Consider the following 21,674-nt stretch of genomic DNA (forward strand, 5'->3'; position numbering starts at 1 on the left):
ATTGCAGTAGCCAGTTTTCTTGTGACATTAGATCACAGTTAGAGAATGACTTCGTGAATATTGGAATGCCACTGCTAGTTTTTTTTGTTAGGGTATAATTAGGGCTTTTTGTTCTATTACTCGATTAGGCTTTTTGTTATGTTATTATGCAAGTTTAGGGATCTTAATTTAGAAACAAAATCAAAATGTTTGGCCGATATTATGTTGATTTGTTGAAAAATAAGAGTTTTGATGGGGGCATTCGTTTTGATAGGCTTTCGTGCCACTGTGAATGTTGCCAAAACAGTAAATGTTAATTTACAAATTTTATTGCTCATATACTAATTCGATTTGATAGTCTTTGCTATTTCTAGTTACGCATTCTTAAGAAGGAACGAAGAAGAACAAATGGAAGAAGAACAAATTTCCAATGTCAATCCAACCCCCTTGTTTCCACCACCACCACTGCAAAGGTATATTTCTCCCTTTCTCTCTCATGTAGAAAAATAGGGTAGTTATGAATGTAAGTGTTTTTTTGTTGTTTTGTCTTTTGGTGGTTAGAATGCAGTCTGTAGATGATATACAACTACTCTCATTGTCACCTTCTCAACCTTTTGAGGAGTCTGCTAATTCTTCTGAAGCACTTTACACTCCTGAAGTTAAAAATGAGATGATACCGAAAATTACACAACAATTTAAAATCTTAGAGGATGTTTACAAAGCTTACAACAATTACGTATTCGAAGCTGGTTTTAGTGTACGAATCCATTCTAGCAAGACGGATAAGAATCATGAAACCATTAGGAAAGAGTATGTTTGTTGGAAAGAAGGGGAGAGTAAATGTTCTGAGGCCAGTCAACGACAACGGGGTTTAACTAGGGAGAAATGTGGTGCAAAACTAACAGTTGTAAAAAATAGGTCAAGTGAAGGATTTGTTGTGACCCAATTTGTGGAGGGGCATAGCCACCCTCTTACGACGCCAAGAAAGAAGCATTTCTTGAAATCTCATCGTCGAGTGTCAGTTGCACAAAAAGCATTAACGCAACAACTAGCAGCTGCAAATGTGTCATCCAGCCAACAAATGAGTGTTTTAGAATTGCAAGCTGGAGGTCTTAAAAATATTGGATGTTTACGACGAGATATTTATAATTCTAAAAGGGATATGAGGAAATATGTTGATGGACATGACGCCAACATGTTGAAAGAGCTTTTTGAGACTGAAAAAGAAAAGAATTTAGGTTTTACGTATACAATCGAGAAAGATGATGAGCACAGGCTAACCCATTGTTTTTGAATCGATGCGACCTCTAGGAAGTCATACCAGTATTTCGGGGACGTGGTGGTATTCAATACTACATACAACACAAATAAATATTGCTTGATGTTTGCACCTTTACTAAGGGTTAACCATCACGGGCAGACAACGCTTTTTGGGTGTGCCTTCTTATGTGACGAAAAAAGTGAATCTTTTGAGTGGCTTTTCAAAGAATTTTTGAAAGCGATGCCTGGACCACCGTCCAAAATGATCATAACTGGTCAAGATCCGGCAATGACAAGAGCAATTGCTTGTGCTCTTCCCAATACGTTTCATAGATATTGCATTTGGCACATTGTTCGTAAATTTTCTGAGAAAATAGGTGCATTGGCATACAAAGAACATTATGAAAAGTTCAAGAAATGTATTTGGAATTCGGAGAGCCCTGACGAGTTTGACGCAACATGGGCATATATTGTAGGAAAAGCGAACTTGTCCACCCATCAATGGTTGCAGTCCATGTACGAAATTCATGGCAGATGGGTTCCTGCATATACGCGACACATTTTCTCTGCCCACATGACAAGTAGTCAACGGGCTGAAATTTCTCATGCATTCTTCAAGAGGTATTTGTCTGACAATAATTCAATGTATGAATTTGTGACACGGTTCGAAAGGGCACTTGCACGTCTACGACATAATGAATTAGATTTTGACCACAAAGATATGAATGAGAAGCCAGTCCTGAAAACCTCATGGTCGATGGAAAAGAAAATGAGTGAATTATACACGCTCCATTCATTTAAGAAATTTCAGGAGGAAACATTTCAGGTTGGTGCATATGTGCTTACGATACTAAATGAGGATGAATGTCGCTCTGTGTGGAAAGTTCATAGGGAAGAAATGGAAGGTTCGAGAGGTCGTGAGCTGTTGGTGGACAAGTCATCGAACCGTGTGAGTTGTAGTTGTCAAATGTTTGAATTCGACGGAATTCCATGTCGGCACTTGTTGGCGTACTTGTCTTTAATGCAGATTAGGGAACTCCCTAGCACATACATTTTGCAAAGGTGGACTAAAACTGCAAAAGCAGGCAGAGTTTTTGATGACTTGGGCAGTCATCAAAAAGAAATATGTGGCTGTTCACTTTTAGTGAGGCGACAGGGTATCTTTCAACTTGCTTCTACAGTTCTTGATTACGCTGTATTAGATGAAGAAGGAACTGAAATTGTGCGAGAAGCGTTGCTATCTAGTCAAAAGAAGATTGCATTCATGAGGGGTTCTCGCCAAGATGGTTCAACGAGTTCTATCCAATTGCCTATTTCTCTCGGAAGCGAACATGGTTTGAAAGAACCACTGAAAGTTAGGGCAAAAGGTTGTGGTAAGTGTTTGAAAAGAGGAAAAGAGAAGGCCGTCAAGAAAAGTAGAAAATGTCATGGGTGTGGGTTATTGGGGCAGTCGCATGACAAAAGAAATTGTCCAAAGCTTATGAACATGTAAGTGTACTTGTCTATTTGTAATATGAACTTAATTGTTTACATGCATAATATATTTTAATTGTTATCTTATTTTTTAGGTCTTCCCAAGATGCTAGGTTGTATGACGACGACGACGACGACGACGACTTTGCCAATGAATGTTAGTGTTTTTTAAAGTGAAATACAGACTTCAAATAAGAAGTGAATTACTGACTTGAATACTAATTTTATTTTTGTTTCAGGAACTATATGGGTTTGCGGATATGGAGATGAAATTGGCACGCATGGTAGATGATGCATTTTATTGGTAGTATTCTTTACTTTGGCTTTACTAATGATCAAATAGAACAGTTATGAAGGATTCCTGCAGCAGTTTTGCTACTGTCTTGATGCAGTTGTCTGACTATTCTTGTTGCTACTGCTATTATATTGATACCTGTTATGGCTGCTGCTTTTTGGACAATGAAGCTTTTTGGAAAGTCAAGGACAAGGTTGGGGAGGAGGCCAATCAAACAATCACCAAAGTCAAGGACAGGGTTGAGGAGAAGCAATATCAATTAATTTTTTTTTTATAAGAGTTTTGATGACTGCAAGAGATAATGATGAACAATAGAAAACTTCTTTGATGTGTATCCTGGGTGTCTCTCCTTTTTTTTGGGTTACGTCTAAGTTTCGAAATTGTTGGGGATATAAAATGGGAGTGGTTGGATCAGATTGGTTTGGGTTTAAAGTGTTTTGAAAATTGTTTAGCTGAGTCTATCTGTTCTGAATTAAAACATGACCATTCTGGATTTTTTTTTTCTTGTTGAAATTGTGTATATTTTTGTAATTCACGTTTGCTGAATATGGGCATTTGCTATAGCCAGTTCATTATCACCACCAGATTAAGATTTGTTTGATTTTATAGTGTAACTTAAGCTGTGTAAGTGACATATCAGGTAAATTTAACAGTTACAGCAAAGTGGTTTAGGACAAGCCATAGAGAGACTAGAACCTTTCTGGCATGCAAATTACGAAGTCTTGACAGCCACATATATCTTACCAGTTTCTAAGGGGATTGATTCCTTGTTGCTGCCACTTGTACGTAACTGACTAAATTAGTAAAAACTAACAGAAAGAAGTGTTTTTCACCTTTTGGAGGAGTAAAGTAACTAAATTTTATCCATTAGTATTACGGTTGCTAGATAGCAATTCATGGACACAGAAAATCAAAGGGAAGCAGCACTTTCGTAGTTAATCCCCTCAGTGGAAAAAGGTCTTATATCTTTACAAGGGTTTATGTTTTTTGAGAATTTTTTTCAAAATGCAACTCTGCAGAATAACATATTTAACAAAATAATAGACAAGAAGGACTCATACTATACTTTGCCCGGTTGACATTCCTTCAAGATTAGTCTTTTGCGGCAGCAGATATTTGATAGAGTAGAACATTGGATTTCAGAATGCAATTGTTTGATACCTGGAGCGTTATATTTGATAAACTGTTTGCTTGATGACATGAAGTGTATATACAAACTGAGGCCTTTTTGTATTAACTCTATTCCATTTCCTAGTTTACATGGACTTCAAGCTTCAGTGAAACATGGCAAAAGGTAAGAAAAAAAAAAAGCCATGCATCCAAGGCCAAGCTAAACTACCACAATCACCACTTCTACAGACCACATACAAGGCCGCCAATTTCACTAACCTAGAAATAGTATCATAACAAACATACTACTACTACTACTTCTACTTGAGATCAGTGGCTGATTTTGCCACACATGTACGACACAACACAAAAAACAACAATCCAAAGATAATTTCAATTCGTTTCCCCCCCCCCCCCCCCCCCCCACCCCCATTTCTCATTCTCATTCTCATTTGCATTGCATCAATCTCCTTTTGCATGGCTTCAATCTTCATCTGCATTGTGATTGTTGTCCTCTACATCTCTTCACTAATGCTCATGGATACTGAACTCTCACATTGTTCAACAGTACTCACAGCCTTTGTTTTTGTCTGAACCCTCATTGGCCCCAAATTAGCCCTTCTTTGCAAAATACAAGGCTCATACCAGTAAAAAAAACCACAATCCAAGTATATTAACTGTAAAAAAATAACACAATAAGAACTTAGGGTTTCAACTCCAACAAAAAACAAGAGAATAAATTGGGGCAATGCATGCAGCTCACCTTATAGTTTGCACATCCGAAGAACCTTCGAGTTGGGTTCTTTTGTGTTCCAGATGTCCTCAATGGTGTTGGTTCTCCGCAATAACAAAAGATCCCAAAATCAGGATCACCACTTCCATTGTTACCCGAACTACTTCCTTCCATTGTGAGCTTCTCAGGAATACAATCCCCTGCCTAAGAATATTTGTCCACAGATTCAAGATACTTAGTCATATAAAAGAAAAAAAGGCAGACTTCCAAGATTTTTCCCAACTTAAGTTTTGCCAACAAGCTTCTGGTCCTTCAAGTAAAACAAGACCATGCGTTTCTATGAAACCAAGACCTATATCAAAAACAGTGAGAGGAACACCAGCTGTGTTCAGAATTGGTTGAGTCTAGTCTCCAAGGCCATATTGATTTTACATGGCCATCCTCCACTCATATTTGTGAATACTATATCCATGTCAAACAAAATTATCAACGAAGCATATTAAATATGAACATAGGCGTGTATTAATACTACACATAAAAGGTTCCAGTTTTGTGAAAAGAGAAAATAATAAATTTTCGTCGACACACCAACATATATGCCATGACTCCATTTTGAGAACAGCCAGTAACAGAAACAAGCTTTTGTAAGGAATGTTTAAAATGAATGTAAGTAACGCATTCGGAAAAAAATAGAACAGAGACTAAAGAACAATGCCAGCACTAGCAACAACAGCACTAGTATGGAAAAAGGATAGGAAAAAACGAAAATTGAGATATGCTAACATGAGGATTCACAAGAAATCAAGAAATGGACATGGCAAAAATACTTCATTCATACACATCGGTATACAGGAAAGTGCTAACAAGCAACTCATTTATTTTGTGAAAACTAATTTAGATATATCAGCTGAACACATTGAATAACATGTAGCAAGTTGTAGTAGGCCGAGCTCAACCGCAATTACACCAGGGACCACCTCTACTCTTCAGCCACCGCCATCTGCCCCACGGGGTAGCTGACCCACTCCACCGGGGCTCGACCTCAGCCGAGGCGTACCGGTCGTCGGTTCTGCCTTTGCCTTGCATCCAGCGACGGAGAGGATTTGTGTCAAGCTCGGCCACCATTTGGGGGCTGCTCTGCGACGACGTTCGCCTAGCACGAATTCCCTTCGGGCTCGGCTTCCCTTCAAGCTCAGCAACCGACAGGTTCTTATGGGCTCGGCCACCTGCGCGGCCACGTGCCCACCCACGCGCGGAGACAGTTATGCCAAGAGATAATCGAGAACGCACATGGGAGTACCAGCTCACCCCCAGAAGCGGTTACCAGATCTGTTCAATGACGTCACTGTGACATCGCCTGGCCCGCGCAAGGCATGTGCCCGTGCTTGGAGAGCAAGTCAGGGAGGCTCTATAAATACCAGAGGATAACGCCTCTGGGCAGGTACGCACTGATACACGCAAATACCCACTCAAAACCCTAGTCTCTTCCCTTTCTTCCTGCACATACTTATCCTCTCGCCAGAGGGCCTTACCGGGCGACCCCCGGCCAGGTCTTAGTCGTGCGCTCACTGTGCAGGCTACGTGGAGAAGGCTAGGAAGCCACTGAACCAGCGGAGGAAGGACTCGAACCAGATATCACGGGCCACACAATTGGTGAACCCGACGTGAAATACAAAACTTCTGATCCAAACGGCTCGAACCTCCATCAGCCCATCCTCTTCCTTTAAATAACCACTACAGCTTCGATTACCATGGGCGGAGATCTAGCAGACGTCACCGTCTTAGGGGCCAAAGACGCCAATGGAAACACAATCCTTACACCGTTTTCAGAGAGGCACATGTCCATTTCACTTCCCCCAAGTTCAGGTCTCTCCCCAGTAGCGGACGACGTAACAACGGCCTACATCCGCTTGTTACAATGTCGCGACGAAGATAGGGACAACGAGCTAGCAGCTCTAATAGCGGAAGTTGCCCAAATGAAACAACAGATGCAGCGAGATGCCGCTCCCGCTACATCTAGATCGGCGGGAGGCAGAAGCGGGAGGCGACGAAAGCAAACACCACCCCCACCACAGCCACAAGAACGTCCTCACGAAACCGGCCACCGCGGCTCCGTCAAGGACCGCCTTGGCATCCCACCAGATACAGGTGATGCGAGGGAGATCATACTTTACAAGCGGAACACAACATCTGGAACACAGCGCTCAAAGGGCCACCACGATAACACTAGGGATACCGAGTCGTTTACAAGCACATACTCGACTGGTCACGCAGAATTTTCTCGCACAACGGTTTCCCACCGTAGCCGAAATTCCATGGAGACTAGATGCCATGTATCTGAACGACTCAGGGAAATCCCGGCAGAAAAATTTGACAACAGCAACCAGACTCGACGGAACGGAAAAGGCGTGCTTATTGAAGAGCCGAACAACGAAATAAAACTCGGTAAGGACAGAAGAGAAACATTTGGCGGACATCACAGGGTGACAGCAGATTTACGAGACAAAATTCGGCATCGAAACCGTGAAAAGTCTCCAGATAGAGACTCCAAGAGAACAAAGACGGATGAGCATGGTAAGCCACCGCACCCTGGTTTTGAGCGGTAGCTGAAGGATCTCGGCGTTTCTCCCTTCACACCCCACATAATCAACACGACGGCCGAACCCAACTTCCACTTACCAAAGTTTACAAAGTTCGACCCTACCACATGCGAAGCCTACACCCACCTAATTCACTTCCGTCAAACCATTGAGCTATGCACCACAAAGGACGAAATCAAATGCAAGGCATTCCCGTCCAGCCTCGGCTCCCTTGGACTCCAGTGGTTCAACAAATTGCCTGCCGGATCCATACGGAACCTGGCCAACCTTGAACGAGCCTTCAACACTCGCTTCATCACCAGTAACAGGATAGCCAAGGAGCCTGAGTCCTTGTCCCATATGAGGAAGCTCCCAAACGAAACACTCAGACACTACGCCGAGCGTTAGTGGCAATTTTTCAATGAAATTCCCAGAATCGACGAGTACTGGGCCGCGCGCACCTTCAAAAATGGGTTGGAATCTAGCAGCAAAATACTCGACGAACTGGCTATTCGACCTCCGCACGGCATGGGAGAGTTGATGCGTGTCATAGAACGATTTTGTGCCCTTGAAGAGTTCTACGCGGACCGAGCCGCTCAGGGGATCCCCAGTTCAACAACCTGCCTGCCGACGATAGCTCCTCAGCTGCAGACACCAATCGTAACTCAACAATCCCAGCCAAGGAAACAGTCAACAACATCAAAGAATGGAAGAAACGCCAGCCAAAAGAGCACGACTACGTGGCCGAAACCACCCACTTCAAAGAACCCATCTGGTCCTTCCTAAAGGAAATCATGAGGCAACCATGGTTCGAGTGGCCGCAAGGCAAGCTCAGCACGGACAACGGCCAAACGGATCAGAACCCGAGGAAGAAGTGCTCATATCACAATGAGCTCGGCCACTACACGACGGCATGTGCTCCGTACAAGGCGTTGTTGGAACGATTGGTGGCCCAAGGCCATCTCGACCAACACATTGATCGAGCAAAAACACCCGCCCGCCCACCTGTCGGAAATCCCAACCTCAATGAGCCACGGCCGACGATACATGTCATCCACGGCCAAGTGACAAAAGAATCCGAAGCACACCTCCGAGTCGACCTCGATCGCGCCTCCACTTCTAAACAGGTACTTGCGGTAGGACCCGGGTCAAAGCGCCCGCGCCCAGACAAAACGCCCAAGTGGACCATAACTTTCACCGAGCGCAACCTTGAGTTCATACAAACTCCACAATCTGATGCTCTCGTCGTTACCGTGCAAATCGGAGTCCACGATGTCAAGAGAATCCTCATCGACCAGGGAAGCTCAGCAGAGGTGATGTACTATGATTTGTTCAAAAAGCTTGACCTCCCAGAGTCAGCCCTACAACCCGCCGAAGTCCCTCTCATCGGATTCAACGGAGCACCGGTTTAGCCACTCGGTCGAATCTTCCTTCCAGTCGTCGCAGGTTCGAAAACGTTGACCGTTGAGTTCATCGTCGTCAACGTGCCGAGCCCGTATAACGCAATTCTTGGCCGAGCCTGGCTTCGTGACATGCAAGCAATCACTTCAACCTACCACCAGGTTGTCCGCTTCATCGGCTCCAATGGACGACAGGAAGATCTGCGAGGTGACCAAGTAGCCTCCAAAAAGTGCTACGTCTTGGCTATCCACAACTCCGCCAAGGCCAAACAAGTTCAATGGGTTGAAGTCCCCGACATGGCTGTGATCGACGACGTCGGCCAGAGAGCTGAGGACAAAACCGAAGAGGACCTAATCCCATTGCCCCTCAACGAGGACGGTTCACGTTTCTTCTTAATTGCATCCTCACTCAGCGATGACGACCGGGAAGAAACATTCCGCTACCTAAAGGACAACATAAAAGTCTTCGCGTGGACCCCCAACGAAATGCCAGGGGTCGACCCAGATTTTATCTGCCACTCTCTCAACATCAAAAAGGACGCGAAGCCAGTGGTCCAGAAAGCGCGACGCTCGGCCACCGAACATGCCGATGCTGTCGTAGAAGAGGTAAAGCGGTCGTAGAAGAGGTAAAGCGGCTACTGGAAGCTAATGCCATCCAAGAAGTGCAGTACCCAACTTGGCTTTCAAACACGGTGGTCGTTAAGAAGAAAAATGGCAAATGGCGAGTTTGCGTCGACTACACCAACCTTAACGACGCTTGTCCAAAAGATTAGTTTCCACTTCCCAAGATCGATCAACTGGTTGACGCAACAGCAGGACATGCTCGGCTAAGCTTCCTCAACGCCTACCGTGGCTACCATCAAATAGCCATGGACCCAGATGACATGGAAAAAACAGCCTTTATTACCCCTTACGGCATTTTTTTTTGTTACCGCGTCATGCCATTCGGCCTTAAAAACTCATGCGCCACATTCAACCGTGCCATATTCAAGATGATGCATGCCCAAATTGGCCACACTTTGGAAGCCTATGTCGACGACCTTGTCGTCAAAAGCCAGAAGGAGAGCAACCATCTCCAGGAGCTGAAGGAAATATTCGACATACTCAAATTCTACAAGCTCCGCCTAAACCCCGAGAAGTGTGTGATCGACGTAAGTGCTGGGAAATTTCTCAAACATTTGGTCACCAGGCACGGTATTGAGGCCGACCCCAACCAGATTAAAGCCATTGCAGATTTGCGGCCACCAAGAACAATCAAGGAAGTACAACGGCTGACTGGAATGTCAGCCGCTTTGAACCGGTTCATTAGCAAGTCCTCCGACAAGTGCCATGCCTTCTTCAATGCGTTGAAAGGCAAGAGCCGACGCAACTTCGAATGGACACCAGAGTGTGACTCCTCTTTGGCTAAACTCAAAGAGTACCTCAGCTCGGCCTCACTATTGGTAAAGCCAAAAGAATTCAAGACCCTATATTTGTATCTTGCTGTCTCCGCCCATGCGGTCAGTTCTGCACTCGTTCGCCAGGAAGGGGCTGATGAGAAGCCGATATACTTCACAAGCAAAACACTTTTTTCGGCACAAACACGGAATCTTCCGCTGGAGAAACTAGCCCTTGCTCTCGTCTCGGCGGTGAGGAAACTATTGCACTACTTCCAGTCCCACCCAATCACCGTCTTAACAGAACACCCCTTCAAAGCTTTCTTTCGGAAGGCAGATCTCTCCAACCGGGTTTCAAAATGGGCTGTCAAACTTGCGAACTTCGACATCAGCTTTGAGCCACGAACGGCAATTAAGGGCCAGGTGTTGGCCGACTTCATAGCAGAACTCACTCCAGCAGACACAGTGGCACTCAATGCTCCAACCCCACCAGACGTAGCCGAACGTAGCTCCGTGACCATGCCATGGCACCTTTTTCAAGGCGAGACTTGGAGACTTAACGTCAACGGGGCTTCCAACAGCAACGGAGCCGGAGTGGAGGTAGTCTTGGTCTCACCTTGTGGAACACTTCATGAAAGCTCCCTCACCATCGACTTCCCAGCCACCAACAATGAAGCTGAATATGAAGCCCTCCTTGCTGGCTTACGCTCAGCCATCGCGATGAAAGTCACCAACCTCGTTGTCTACTGCGACTCCCAACTCATCGTTAACCAAGTACTCAGTGACTATGAAGCTCGGGACCCTCGAATGTTGAAATACCAAGCCACGACAGCTGAGCTCATCTCTCAGTTTCGCAATTTTAGCATCGAACAGATCAACCGCGAGCACAACGCACACGCTGACGCACTTGCAGGCCTCGCGTCGGCATCCACAGCCTCAGAATTCAGAACCATCAACTTCGGCAGCATTAGCCGCCCGTCTTTTGAGCCCACTCCAGAGGTACTCAATGTCGAACTCGGTCCTAGCTGGATGGATGAGATCGTTGCGTTCCTAAAGCACGACACCCTACCCACAGAAAAGAAGGAGGCTTACCGTGTGAGAAACAAGGCCGCTTACTACTGGCTTTCTGAAAGCGGCCAACTATACAGGAAATCCATCTCCGGACCGTATCTCCTCGTTGTCCACCCCACCCAAGTGTCTGAAATTCTGACAGAACTTCACTCAGGCAGCTGCGGTTGCTACTCTGGCGGCCGCTCCCTTTGTCAACGTGCCATGAGTCAAGGTTACTTCTGGAAGAACATGAAGAAAGACTGCGAAGAAGTTGTCCGTAGATGCCGACCGTGCCAACTGTTTTCACCTATCCCGAAATAGCCTGCCCAGAACCTTTCCCCCATCACTAGTCCCTGGCCCTTTGCCCAATGGGGGCTTGATATCGTGGGAAAGCTGCCAACGGCTCCTGGAGGCTTCAAGTTTTTGATTACAGCAACGGACTACTTCTCCAAATGGGTTGAAGCTGAACCCCTCATAACGACAACTGAGGCTAATGTCCGAAGATTCGTATGGTGAAACATTGTTACCAGCTTCGGCGTCCCATACGCCATTGTCTCTGACAACGGAACTCAGTTCGTCGGCAAGAACCTCACCAACCTTTGTGCCGAGTTTGGGATACATTTCTTCAACTCCACACCAGCCTACCCCCAGGGAAATGGCCAGGCAGAGGCCACAAACAAAACCGTCTGCGCCAGCATCAAGCGTCGGCTAAACTCCAAAAGAGGAAAATGGGCTGAAGAATTGCCACGCGTTCTATGGGCCTACCGGTCTACACCAAGGCGTTCAACGGGCCAGACACCATTTTCAATGGCGTTCGGCATGGAAGCCGTGATCCCGTTGGAGTCCAAGTTTCCAACTCTCAGAACAGAAACATTTTACCCCAAAACAAACGACGACGCTATGGCACAAGAGCTGATTTTGGCAGAAGAGAAGCGTGATGACGCTCGCCTGCACCTCGCTGAATACCAGCAGCAGGTGGCCAAGGGATACAACCGCAGCGTGCGAGTCAAAAAGTTCAAGCCAGACGATTTGGTTTGGCGAAAAGTTGTGCAAGCTAGCAAGAAAACAAAATTCAAGCCCAACTGGGAGGGACCTTTTCGTATTGTCAAGATTGCTGGAGAAGGTGCTTACGTGCTGGAGGACATGAATGGGAAAGTTCTAACTAACCCATGGAATGCACAGAACCTCAAGAAGGCATACATGTAGCCGAAATCCCAACAGTGTGCCTCATGTTCGGCCACTGCCTATCCTATTTTTCTTTATTGGCTTCGGCCCAAGTCTTTACATTTCAACCTGTACTTCATGTTTGTGGAGTCAAAGAAATTTTATCTGGCAGTTGTCATTTGCAATTCCAAATTCCTTTTCCTTACTTTATATTTTACCTCGGCTTACTTGGCCAACCACAAACGTTGACCTCGGTCACACCCACAAACGGCTCCTATGCCTCTGGTTCGGCCACGATTACTGCCCAAAGAAGCAAAACGGACATCAGGTCCACCGAGCCCAAAGACACACAATATGGCTGGAATTTGGGCTCCGGTTCGGCTTGGCAAGACAATGAGGTCGGCCACAGCCTGGTTACACTCACATTTTGGTGTGCAAACCACCCACAAACATTACAACACCTCATAACCTCTCCTAGGGGCTGGCACCTTGGCCGAGCCCTAAACCACAGGTACGGACACTCCACAAACCTCGGCAGCTAACCTAAGCATCACCTACTAAACTAGCAAAATAGCTGAGCACAACACCACGCTCGGCACACTCTCCACTCCATTCTACTATACTTTGGTCAAGGCTCAGCAATCACCCACAATCAGCCATTTCTACAATGGCCGACATCCATACTATTAAGCCGAACCCAGACCAAAGTGGGGGCTACGAACAACTACAATTCCAAACAAGCATGCATGCCAAACTCGACAAGACAAGTAAAAACATTGCAAAAGAGAAGGCATCCATTAAAAAAAAGATCACGAGTTCAAGCTCGACGACATGTTTAAAGCCAACAACCTTACATCTGGAACGGCAAAATCCAAGTTCGGATCCGTCCAGTCCAAAAAAAAAGGAGTTAAAAAAAAAAAACTGAAATAATGAGTTGTAGTCTACGGTAGCCGGCCACCCAAAGTCCGGTACCTGCAAATCTCTCTCCCTCAACCCTGAGCAGCTTCCTCGGCGTTAACAGTAGCTCCTGGGGCAAGGGTGTCAACATCAGCCTCGACCTCGGCGCTCCTATCAACATTCATGGGCTCATGATCGGCGTCCGCAGCCGTCTTGGGATCGGCGTCCTCAGCCATATTCCCACTGTTCTTTCTTCCCACCAGAGCCATCTACAGCTATAGCGTCGGTGTCGGCTTCGGTGAGGTCTTCAACGTCATCTTCACTCTCGAGAAACTCCTCAGGAGGGAGGAGCGCACATTCCTCTTCAGTGTAGGGGAGAACGAGCTCGGGTGTAACCGGGGCTGGAATTGACTTCGTCAAATTCATGTCAGCCTCCAGCTGCATGACCCCACAAGCCGCCTTCACGCCGTCCTTGTATCCCGTCCAGTAGGCAATGGGGACCCTCATCCTAATGGCATCATTTACCATAGACCGAACATCCCTCATATACTCGGCTCCGGCACGGTCAGAGCCAGCCTGATACGCTGCTCCATCCACCTCCTTCATCTTCCTCTTCTCTTTCTTCAACACCCTAGCCACCTCACATTTGGCCTTCTTCAGCTTCTCTTCCATCTCGTCTTTCTCCTTCTCAAGCTCGGCTATCTGAGTCTTCGCCGTTTTCAGGCTGCCCTTGTAACTCCTCACTTTCTCACGTTCGATCTTCAAATCCTCGTGAAACCGAGCACGCTCGGCCACCACAAGCTCGGCACTCTTTGACAAACGAAGCAAAGCCTGCCCGGCCTGTCAAAACGGAAAGAACTTCAGCTCGGAAAAACTCAAGCAGTAAAGCAATGGTCAGAGGAAAAGGACTATGTTCGGATAATTCCTGAACGAGGTAAGCACTCTCATGAACCAGACTCGGTTGGAGGCCCTCAGGGAATTTTTCCATGTCGTTCGGCAAAGCCAATCCCGGAAGCAATGTAGTGGCCAGCCCCGGCTCAACCTTGACAGAATCCTCCACTGAAACGACTCTGCCTTCGGCCAAGGCGTATGATGGGGCAAACTCTTGGGCGGCGACAGGGCCAGCCGAGCCCGAAGGTTTTTGGGTTGCCTTCGATCCACTAGCAGTTGATGATTCGGTCCTCTCCTTCTCGTTCGGACGGGGAGTCGGCGGTTTGGTCGGGAAAAAGTCCTGAGTTACCTTCTGCCTCTTTTCAGCAGGCTCGATTGGCCCAGACTCCTGACGGACGGCTTTACCGTCCCTGATGTTTACCCGGACAACATTTCGTCGGCCCATCTCACCGGTATGTTCGGGAATGAGCGTTTGCAGCGGAATATGAATACCTGGGTGCTCGGCCTGCCGACTCTCTTGAAACTAGAATTCAGCCAACTTCCTGAACGTTGGCAACTTCACTCTCGACTGTTTGTTGCCTCTTGTTGGCCCCGCCTTCTTCCCTCGGCTTTGACCTTCTGTGCTCGGCCCCGCCTCCTTTCCCCTCCTCCTGAGCTTTCCCTTGTAGGACGGCTCTTAACCGAGCAACGTCGGCGCGTCTCTACAAGCTTGTGACAAGAGGATATTGACATGCACCTCGACGGACAGAGACTGTTGAGTCTTTATGATGGCTCGGTGATCTGCAAGAAGAAACAACAGTCAACGGTCGAAAAAGTTTACAAATGTCCAAGCTCGGCTACAACAAAGGTGGTCGAGCTACCTCTGAAGTCTTTGATCTTTGGAACGCTGAATCTACGGTTAGACTGGTTGCCGAACTCAAAGTTACCACTCACTTCGACATAAAAATTGGCCCATTTGTCAGTGTCGGGCAAGCCATCTACTAATGGTTGTTTCTTGCTGCGTGTCGGCAAGTATCGACGCTCGGTCTGGCCGTGCCTAGACATAATGTAGGTGTGGAAAAGGTCAGCGACGGTGAACTCAAGGTTGTGGAGCTCCTTCAACTTGATCACCGACATTACTATTCGGTAGCTGTTGATAGCAAAGTAATGTGGGACGATGCTGAAACGAGCCAGAAGTTTCCTCAAGAAGGGGTGGAGAGGGAACCTCAACCCAGCCTCACATATCGCCATCAAAGGGACAGTGATGTGCTCGGGATGGTGTCCCCTCGTGTCCTTTATTCTGTTGCTCGCCACTTGGCTGATTACAACATCGTCAGGGATACTGTATTCTCGGCAAAAATTTTGGTACTCCCTAGGGTCTCCCCTGAAGAAATGGGCGTGAGGGCAAACCTGACCCCTCTCATAGAGGTCAGCGACCTCGTTGTTCTCAGATTGAGCCTCACTATGCCTAGGAGAGACAGCATCGGCTTGAGTATGGAGCCTAGATTCGGCCTCTGGCCTAAGTTGGGGTTCGGCCTCAGAATGCGTTGACGGCGTCAACGTGATTTCAGGCTCGGTAACAAACCCTTCTTCGCCGTACTCGTATACGCGTTTGGCATTTGAGTCGCTGGTGTCAGTAGACATGTTCGAGGCGATGGAAGAAATCTGGTGTCGGCTTCTGTGTCTCTCCACACACTCGCGAATTATTGAGTCTCCAGAATCGTCCCCTAAGCTTTCAGAGTCGGAAGAAATGACTATGACTGGGTGAGCCAGACCTATCAACACAAGAAAATGATGAGAAACCTTATCGTCGACGACGAATGAGGATCTCCCTACGCTCGGCTACCCTACTGGCCCACCCTATCTTCGTCCTATGGAGATTCAAGCTCGGGAGAATCTAAGACTCTAATCGTTGGGCTCGGCGTCGGCCAAACCCAGCCAACGACAAGTTGGGGCTTGGAAGAACAGGATGAAGGCGAAGATGAACAGTCGTCCATCTCAACCTTCGTACTGTTCACACAGAACAAAAACCCCTTGAAAAACCCAGAATCGCAAGGGAAAAGGCTTGAAAGTCGCAGAAATGAAAGGAGAAATCAGAGTCGAAGAAGTACCTGAAGCTTTTGCAAGGATTGGTGATTGAATCTTCTGGAAATCTGGAAAGGAAGACGAACGAAGCTCTGACTATGGAGTTCTAGAGAGAGAGAGTTTGTAACCTCTCTCTCTCATCTCATCGTCCTTTATATAAGGCTAGGGTTGGAAGTTCGAACATCCCGCCCATAAGTGCTCGACACGTGGCGATGACAGGTTAGACTTGCAGAGCTGCACGCGTGCCAGCCGTTTCCCTGTCAGCCGTACTCAACCAGAGATAGACACCTGGCGTGCCTCCCTTGGTTCTTGTCCGTGACGGTTTGTTGAAAAGTGCTTAGGCTCGGCCAAATTCTGCCCAGCAACCGTAATCCATGTTCGGCGTTAAGAAGGCTCGGCCTAATTTTAACATCAATCTCAACCGCGCGCTTGGCGACGGCTGAGATTGAGGGGCTATTGTAGTAGGCCGAGCTCAACCGCAATTACACCAGGGACCACCTCTACTCCTCTGCCACCGCCATCTACCGCACGGGGCAGCTGACCCACTCCACCGGGGCTCGACCTCAACCGAGGCGTACCAGTCGTTGGTTCTGCCTTTGCCTTGCGTCCGGCGACGGAGAGGATTTGTGTCAAGCTCGGCCACCATTTGGGGGCTGCTCCGTAGACGACGTTCGCCTAGCCCGAATTCCCTTCGGGCTCGGCTTCCCTTCAAGCTCGGCAATCGACAGGTTCTTATGGGCTCGGCCACCTGCGCGGCCACGTACCCACCCACGCGTGGAGACGGTTATGCCAAGAGATAATCGAGAACGCACATGGGAGTACCAGCTCACCCCCAGAAGTGGTTACCAGATCTGTTCAATGACGTCACTGTGACATCGCCTGGCCCGCGCAAGGCATGTGCCCGTGCTTGGAGAGCAAGTCAGGGAGGCTCTATAAATACCAGAGGATAACGCCTCTGGGCAGGTACGCACTGATACATGCAAATACCCACTCAAAACCCTAGTCTCTTCCCTTTCTTTCTGCACATACTTATCCTCTCGCCGGAGGGCCTTGCCGGGCGACCCCCGGCCAGGTCTTAGTCGTGCGCTCACTGTGCAGGCTACGTGGAGAAGGCTAGGAAGCCACTGAACTAGCGGAGGAAGGACTCGAACCAGATATCACGGGCCACACACAAGTGTATACTAATGCTACATCCAATTTCCCCCAACAGCCTAAAGTGGGTGAACAATGTTACAAGTGTATACAGTATCTTTAAGTCATGGCAGAACCGTGCTCAGCTAGCACAAACGCAAGGATTGGGTGCTGGCAGTATGGAAGATTCAATGCCCCCACCTATTCCCCGACCAATTGATATGTTCTATGGTAAAACCAAACCAGCACTTAAAGAGAAAGGCATAAGAAGAGTAATATCACGAATTTCAAACACTAACCCTAAAATCAAAATCGTCGTTCAAAAAAGCCCTCTTTTTGGTTCGAGTTCCAAAAATCCAAAAATCCGTTCTGGTTTTCGCTGAAAATGCAGAGATCGATCTCGAGAGAGAGAGAGAGCTAGGTTCCAATGGAAAAAAAAGCCCTAATTTTTGTTGAATCATAATCGGCGCCCTAACCAAATTTTTCGTTCGTTCGAGAGAGAGAGAGAGAGAGAGAGAGAGAGAGATACCTTGGTCGTCTGCCTTCAATCTTCGTCGTCGTCTTCGTTCTTCTTCTCTTCCTCTTCTTCGTTCTTCGTTCGTCCGCGTTTCTCTCTCTCTGGTATGCGTTAAGCTGTGAACGGCGTGTAATGAAACAAGGGGGGAAGTGTGAGTGTTGAGGGGGTAAAGTGTAAATATATATAGTCCTTATCCAGTGAGGGATCCCGCACGGTTTTGATCACTTTGAGCGGTTTGGATCATCGAAATTTGATCGGAAAAGTGAGGTCCGCACGGTAAAACCGTGCGGGATCCCTCACTGGATAAGGACTATATATATATATATATATATATATATATATATATATATATAAAGTTATCAGAACGAGATTTTAAGGATATCCGCGAGAAATCAGCAAAAAAAATGACTGAAAAGGGCTTGATCGGAGCAGTTTTCATTGAACAGTTCAGTAAAAAACTGCTCAAATCAAGCCCTTCCCGGTTATTTTTTTTTTGCCGATTTCTCGCAAATACCCTTAAAATCACGTTCTGCACACTTTGAGCGGCTCGGATCATCGAAATTTGCTCGGAAAATGGGAGGTCCGCACGGTAGACTGGTAAGGGATCCCTCATTGAATCCGTGGTGTGTGTATATATATAAGTTAGTTGTCTGCTGGTTGGTCTTGAATCTTGATAGTGGAATTTAATACTACATCAAACTTGGTTGTCATCGTCTGATTCTTCTATATATATTCATGTTCGATCTATATGTTAATGTACTTCTAGAAACACGTACGATTAATGGAGTTAATGGTTATGAATTCAAAATACTAGAACATTTGGTTCTAAATTCCGATCCGTTTTCCCAAACTGATTGAGCAATGCTGCTCAAGTAAAAAATTAGGCCGAAACCGCCCATGGTCCGGTCCATGATCAATCATGACCATGGCTGGTTTTGGCCTACTTTTCAATATTAATTGTCTTTAAATTTTGGACTTGTTCTAATTAATCAGAACTTTGCAAAATTAATTTTCATTCTAGATTCTTGCTCTAATTAATCAGAAATCAGGACTTTTGCAAAATTAATTAATTAGTACTCCCTCCGTCCCTTTTTGTGTGTCCAGTATTTTATTTTGGGCTGTCCCTTAATAAGTGTCCATTTTGTAAAGTTAAGGGGGTAAAAGTTGGTGTATTGTCTATTTTGTCCCTAAAAGTAGATTTTATTTTAAAAAGTTAATGAGTAAAAGTGTAATGATGATGGGTAAGTAGGGAAAGTGGAGGAAAAAGTTGATGTGAAAGGTGTAATGATGATGTCTTTTTAATAAGTTGGAGTTACGAAGCAGGACACTTAAAAAGGGACGGAGGGAGTATTATATATATATATATATATATATATACACACACACACAGTCCGGATCTCCTAAGGGATCCCGCACGGCCTTACTGTGCCGGACTCCCCTTTCCCGATCGAATTACGATGATCCGAGCCGCTCAAAGTGATCAGAACGTGATTTTAAGGGTACCCGCGAGAAATCAGCAAAAAAAATGATCGGCAAGGGCTTGATCCGAACAATTTTTTATTGAACGGTTCAGTAAAAAACTGCTTGGATCAAGCCCTTCCCGATCATTTTTTTTCTGATTTCTAGCGAGTACCATTAAAATCACGTTCTGCACACTTTGAGCGGCTCGGATCGTCGCAATTTGATCGGGAAAGGGGAGTCTCACACGGTAAGGCCGTGCGGGATCCCTCATTGGATCCTAAGCGTGTGTGTGTATATTCTAGAGTCTTGCAAATCAGGTAGACTTGGAAATTGTATCAAAGAACTTATGCAAGGTCTCTTCTGGAGTATAGCTATATGAGGCTAGCGCATTCAGTACTTTCCAATTTTTTGCGATCGAGGACAAAAGTTTCCACTGATACTATTTTGAAGCCCCCGTACGGGTTTCGATTGCAGATTAGCACAATGATTACTCCAATAAGTGCTTTCTGGAATGGTATTATTCTATGACGCCCACGGCTAGCTTATCTCACGGAAAGTTGTGTTTCTTTTGTTGCACCACTTTTAAGTTGTTCACCAAAAAAAAAAAATGAAGTAAAGAATTCAGCTAGCACCAGTACCTTTTTCTCTTATAATCAGTGGTTAAGGTTAATTTACGAGTAAAGATTGCATGAAATCTGATTGTTTATATATGCTCAATAATGGCGGCTTAATTACCTCATTCTTTAATTAGACACATACACTACGCAACTGGGAGTAAAATATTGTGAGCAATGAGAAGATTAATTTGTATGGGAAAAAAACAACTAATCAAGGGTTAAGGGCAATCAATTTAAGATCACACCTAATCACAAACATCTTCCCTATGATTTCACATATTGGTCAATTCGTATCGGGTTTCCACCTCTGCTATCCGATTCAACCGGATTTAAGAATGATAAAGCAGGCTGACATAACGTATACAATTAGTTCGTGTGGTGTTTTATTGCTGATATTTTATAAATACAAGAACTTATTACTCGATTCTCGTCGGTACTAATTTTCCTCATCCAAAACTGTTATTCAAAAGTTTAGAACATTTTCAATGCACTCTTCAAATAATTTTTCTCAGATATTTTGAAGAGGCACACAGACAAAACTTGCTCCAACACAACACTTGAGAGCACCAAGCTTTGTGGATGATTTAGCTAGCTAGCTCTTCAAAATTGCCGACTTAGCTAGTAACTCTTTACATTGTGGTTCCCTTAATTTTCACCTAAAAAAGATAACATAATTTTTTTTAGAAATGAGTTGAAGAGTTTGTTGGAGTAATAGACTTCCAACTACAAAAGTAAGCCTTCAAAATGACACATATAGATCAACAAAATACAAAAAGTGAAAGGATTTGAAAAGTGGGTTGGAGTTTAATTCCCTAACAAATTAACCCAAAGAAAGAGGGAAATTAAAGAATATCAAATTGAATCTCACCGAACAAACAAATAAAATTGAAACCATGCAAAGATTGAGATCTATCAAAATTAGCTGGATCGAATTATTGACGAATTGTGTGCTAGTACATCACATTGCAGTACAAAACAAAAGATCATGCAACAATTAAAAACATATAGCAATAGGCTAATAGCAGAGCATGTTTCCACTAATCCTACTACATGTCTAACGCTAAAATATACTACCACTCCATATATATCAAGATACAGACAATGAAATGGTTTGTTTAATCATGCCAATAGTAATTAATAAAGTATATTCAGGTATTGGAGAAGATTAAGATACTACTAAGGATATTGAAATGAGTTAGTGCACTTTAATAGGACAAAGATCGGTCGAAATGGATTGCATACAAAATTGGAGTGGAAGTGTCACCCAGCAGAGAAAACAAAACAAGGAACTCAAGTTGGGAGTGAATAAGATGTCCATGACTACCTAATAATTGAACCATTATTAGCACCAAAAGTTGCCCTTATTTAAATAATAATAATAATACCAGCATTATGGTTTTTATAATCGTTAATTAATACTACTTGTAGGTGGAACTAGGATTAATTTTAACTGAATGGGTAAAGGGGAGAGAAATTTTCTTGTAACGGTTTTTAGAGAGATTTCCATTGGTGGAAATAATTTTTGTTCATCAAAGAATTATGTTATAAATCTAGTCTTCTAAAATTGAAATATGATGACGTCTCTTCAACAAATTTGAAACACAATATCACTTCGACTTTGAGATGCCTAACTAAGTCATTTTCCTAAAAGACAGTATTTGTTTCCACCAAATGTTA

General features: G+C 45.2%; 4 protein-coding genes across 4 annotated transcripts; all 4 read left to right on the forward strand.

Moving 5' to 3' along the window:
• Positions 1 to 357: 357 nt before the first annotated feature.
• On the forward strand, positions 358 to 1,358 carry LOC131311002 (putative protein FAR1-RELATED SEQUENCE 10). Its single transcript, XM_058338302.1, has 2 exons — positions 358 to 452; positions 541 to 1,358. Exons 1-2 carry the CDS (start codon positions 388 to 390, stop codon positions 1,271 to 1,273), a joined length of 798 nt encoding a protein of 265 aa, XP_058194285.1. The 5' UTR covers positions 358 to 387; the 3' UTR covers positions 1,274 to 1,358.
• Positions 1,359 to 1,480: 122 nt separating this feature from the next.
• LOC131309459 (protein FAR1-RELATED SEQUENCE 5-like) lies at positions 1,481 to 3,251 on the forward strand. The gene is made up of 2 exons (XM_058336090.1): positions 1,481 to 2,727; positions 2,808 to 3,251. Exons 1-2 carry the CDS (start codon positions 1,481 to 1,483, stop codon positions 2,872 to 2,874), a joined length of 1,314 nt encoding a protein of 437 aa, XP_058192073.1. The 3' UTR covers positions 2,875 to 3,251.
• A 4,972-nt stretch (positions 3,252 to 8,223) lies between these two features.
• LOC131309460 (uncharacterized) lies at positions 8,224 to 8,841 on the forward strand. The gene has a single exon (XM_058336091.1). The coding sequence runs from the start codon at positions 8,224 to 8,226 to the stop codon at positions 8,839 to 8,841; it is 618 nt and encodes a 205-aa protein (XP_058192074.1).
• Positions 8,842 to 9,698: 857 nt separating this feature from the next.
• LOC131309461 (uncharacterized) lies at positions 9,699 to 12,402 on the forward strand. The gene is made up of 5 exons (XM_058336092.1): positions 9,699 to 10,824; positions 10,918 to 11,298; positions 11,419 to 11,554; positions 11,786 to 12,287; positions 12,379 to 12,402. The coding sequence occupies exons 1-5, from the start codon at positions 9,699 to 9,701 to the stop codon at positions 12,400 to 12,402; spliced, it is 2,169 nt and encodes a 722-aa protein (XP_058192075.1).
• The last annotated feature ends 9,272 nt before the right edge of the window (positions 12,403 to 21,674 follow it).

This window comes from Rhododendron vialii, chromosome 12a, assembly GCF_030253575.1.
Source record: "Rhododendron vialii isolate Sample 1 chromosome 12a, ASM3025357v1".
In the NCBI taxonomy this organism is placed as follows: Eukaryota; Viridiplantae; Streptophyta; class Magnoliopsida; order Ericales; family Ericaceae; genus Rhododendron; species Rhododendron vialii.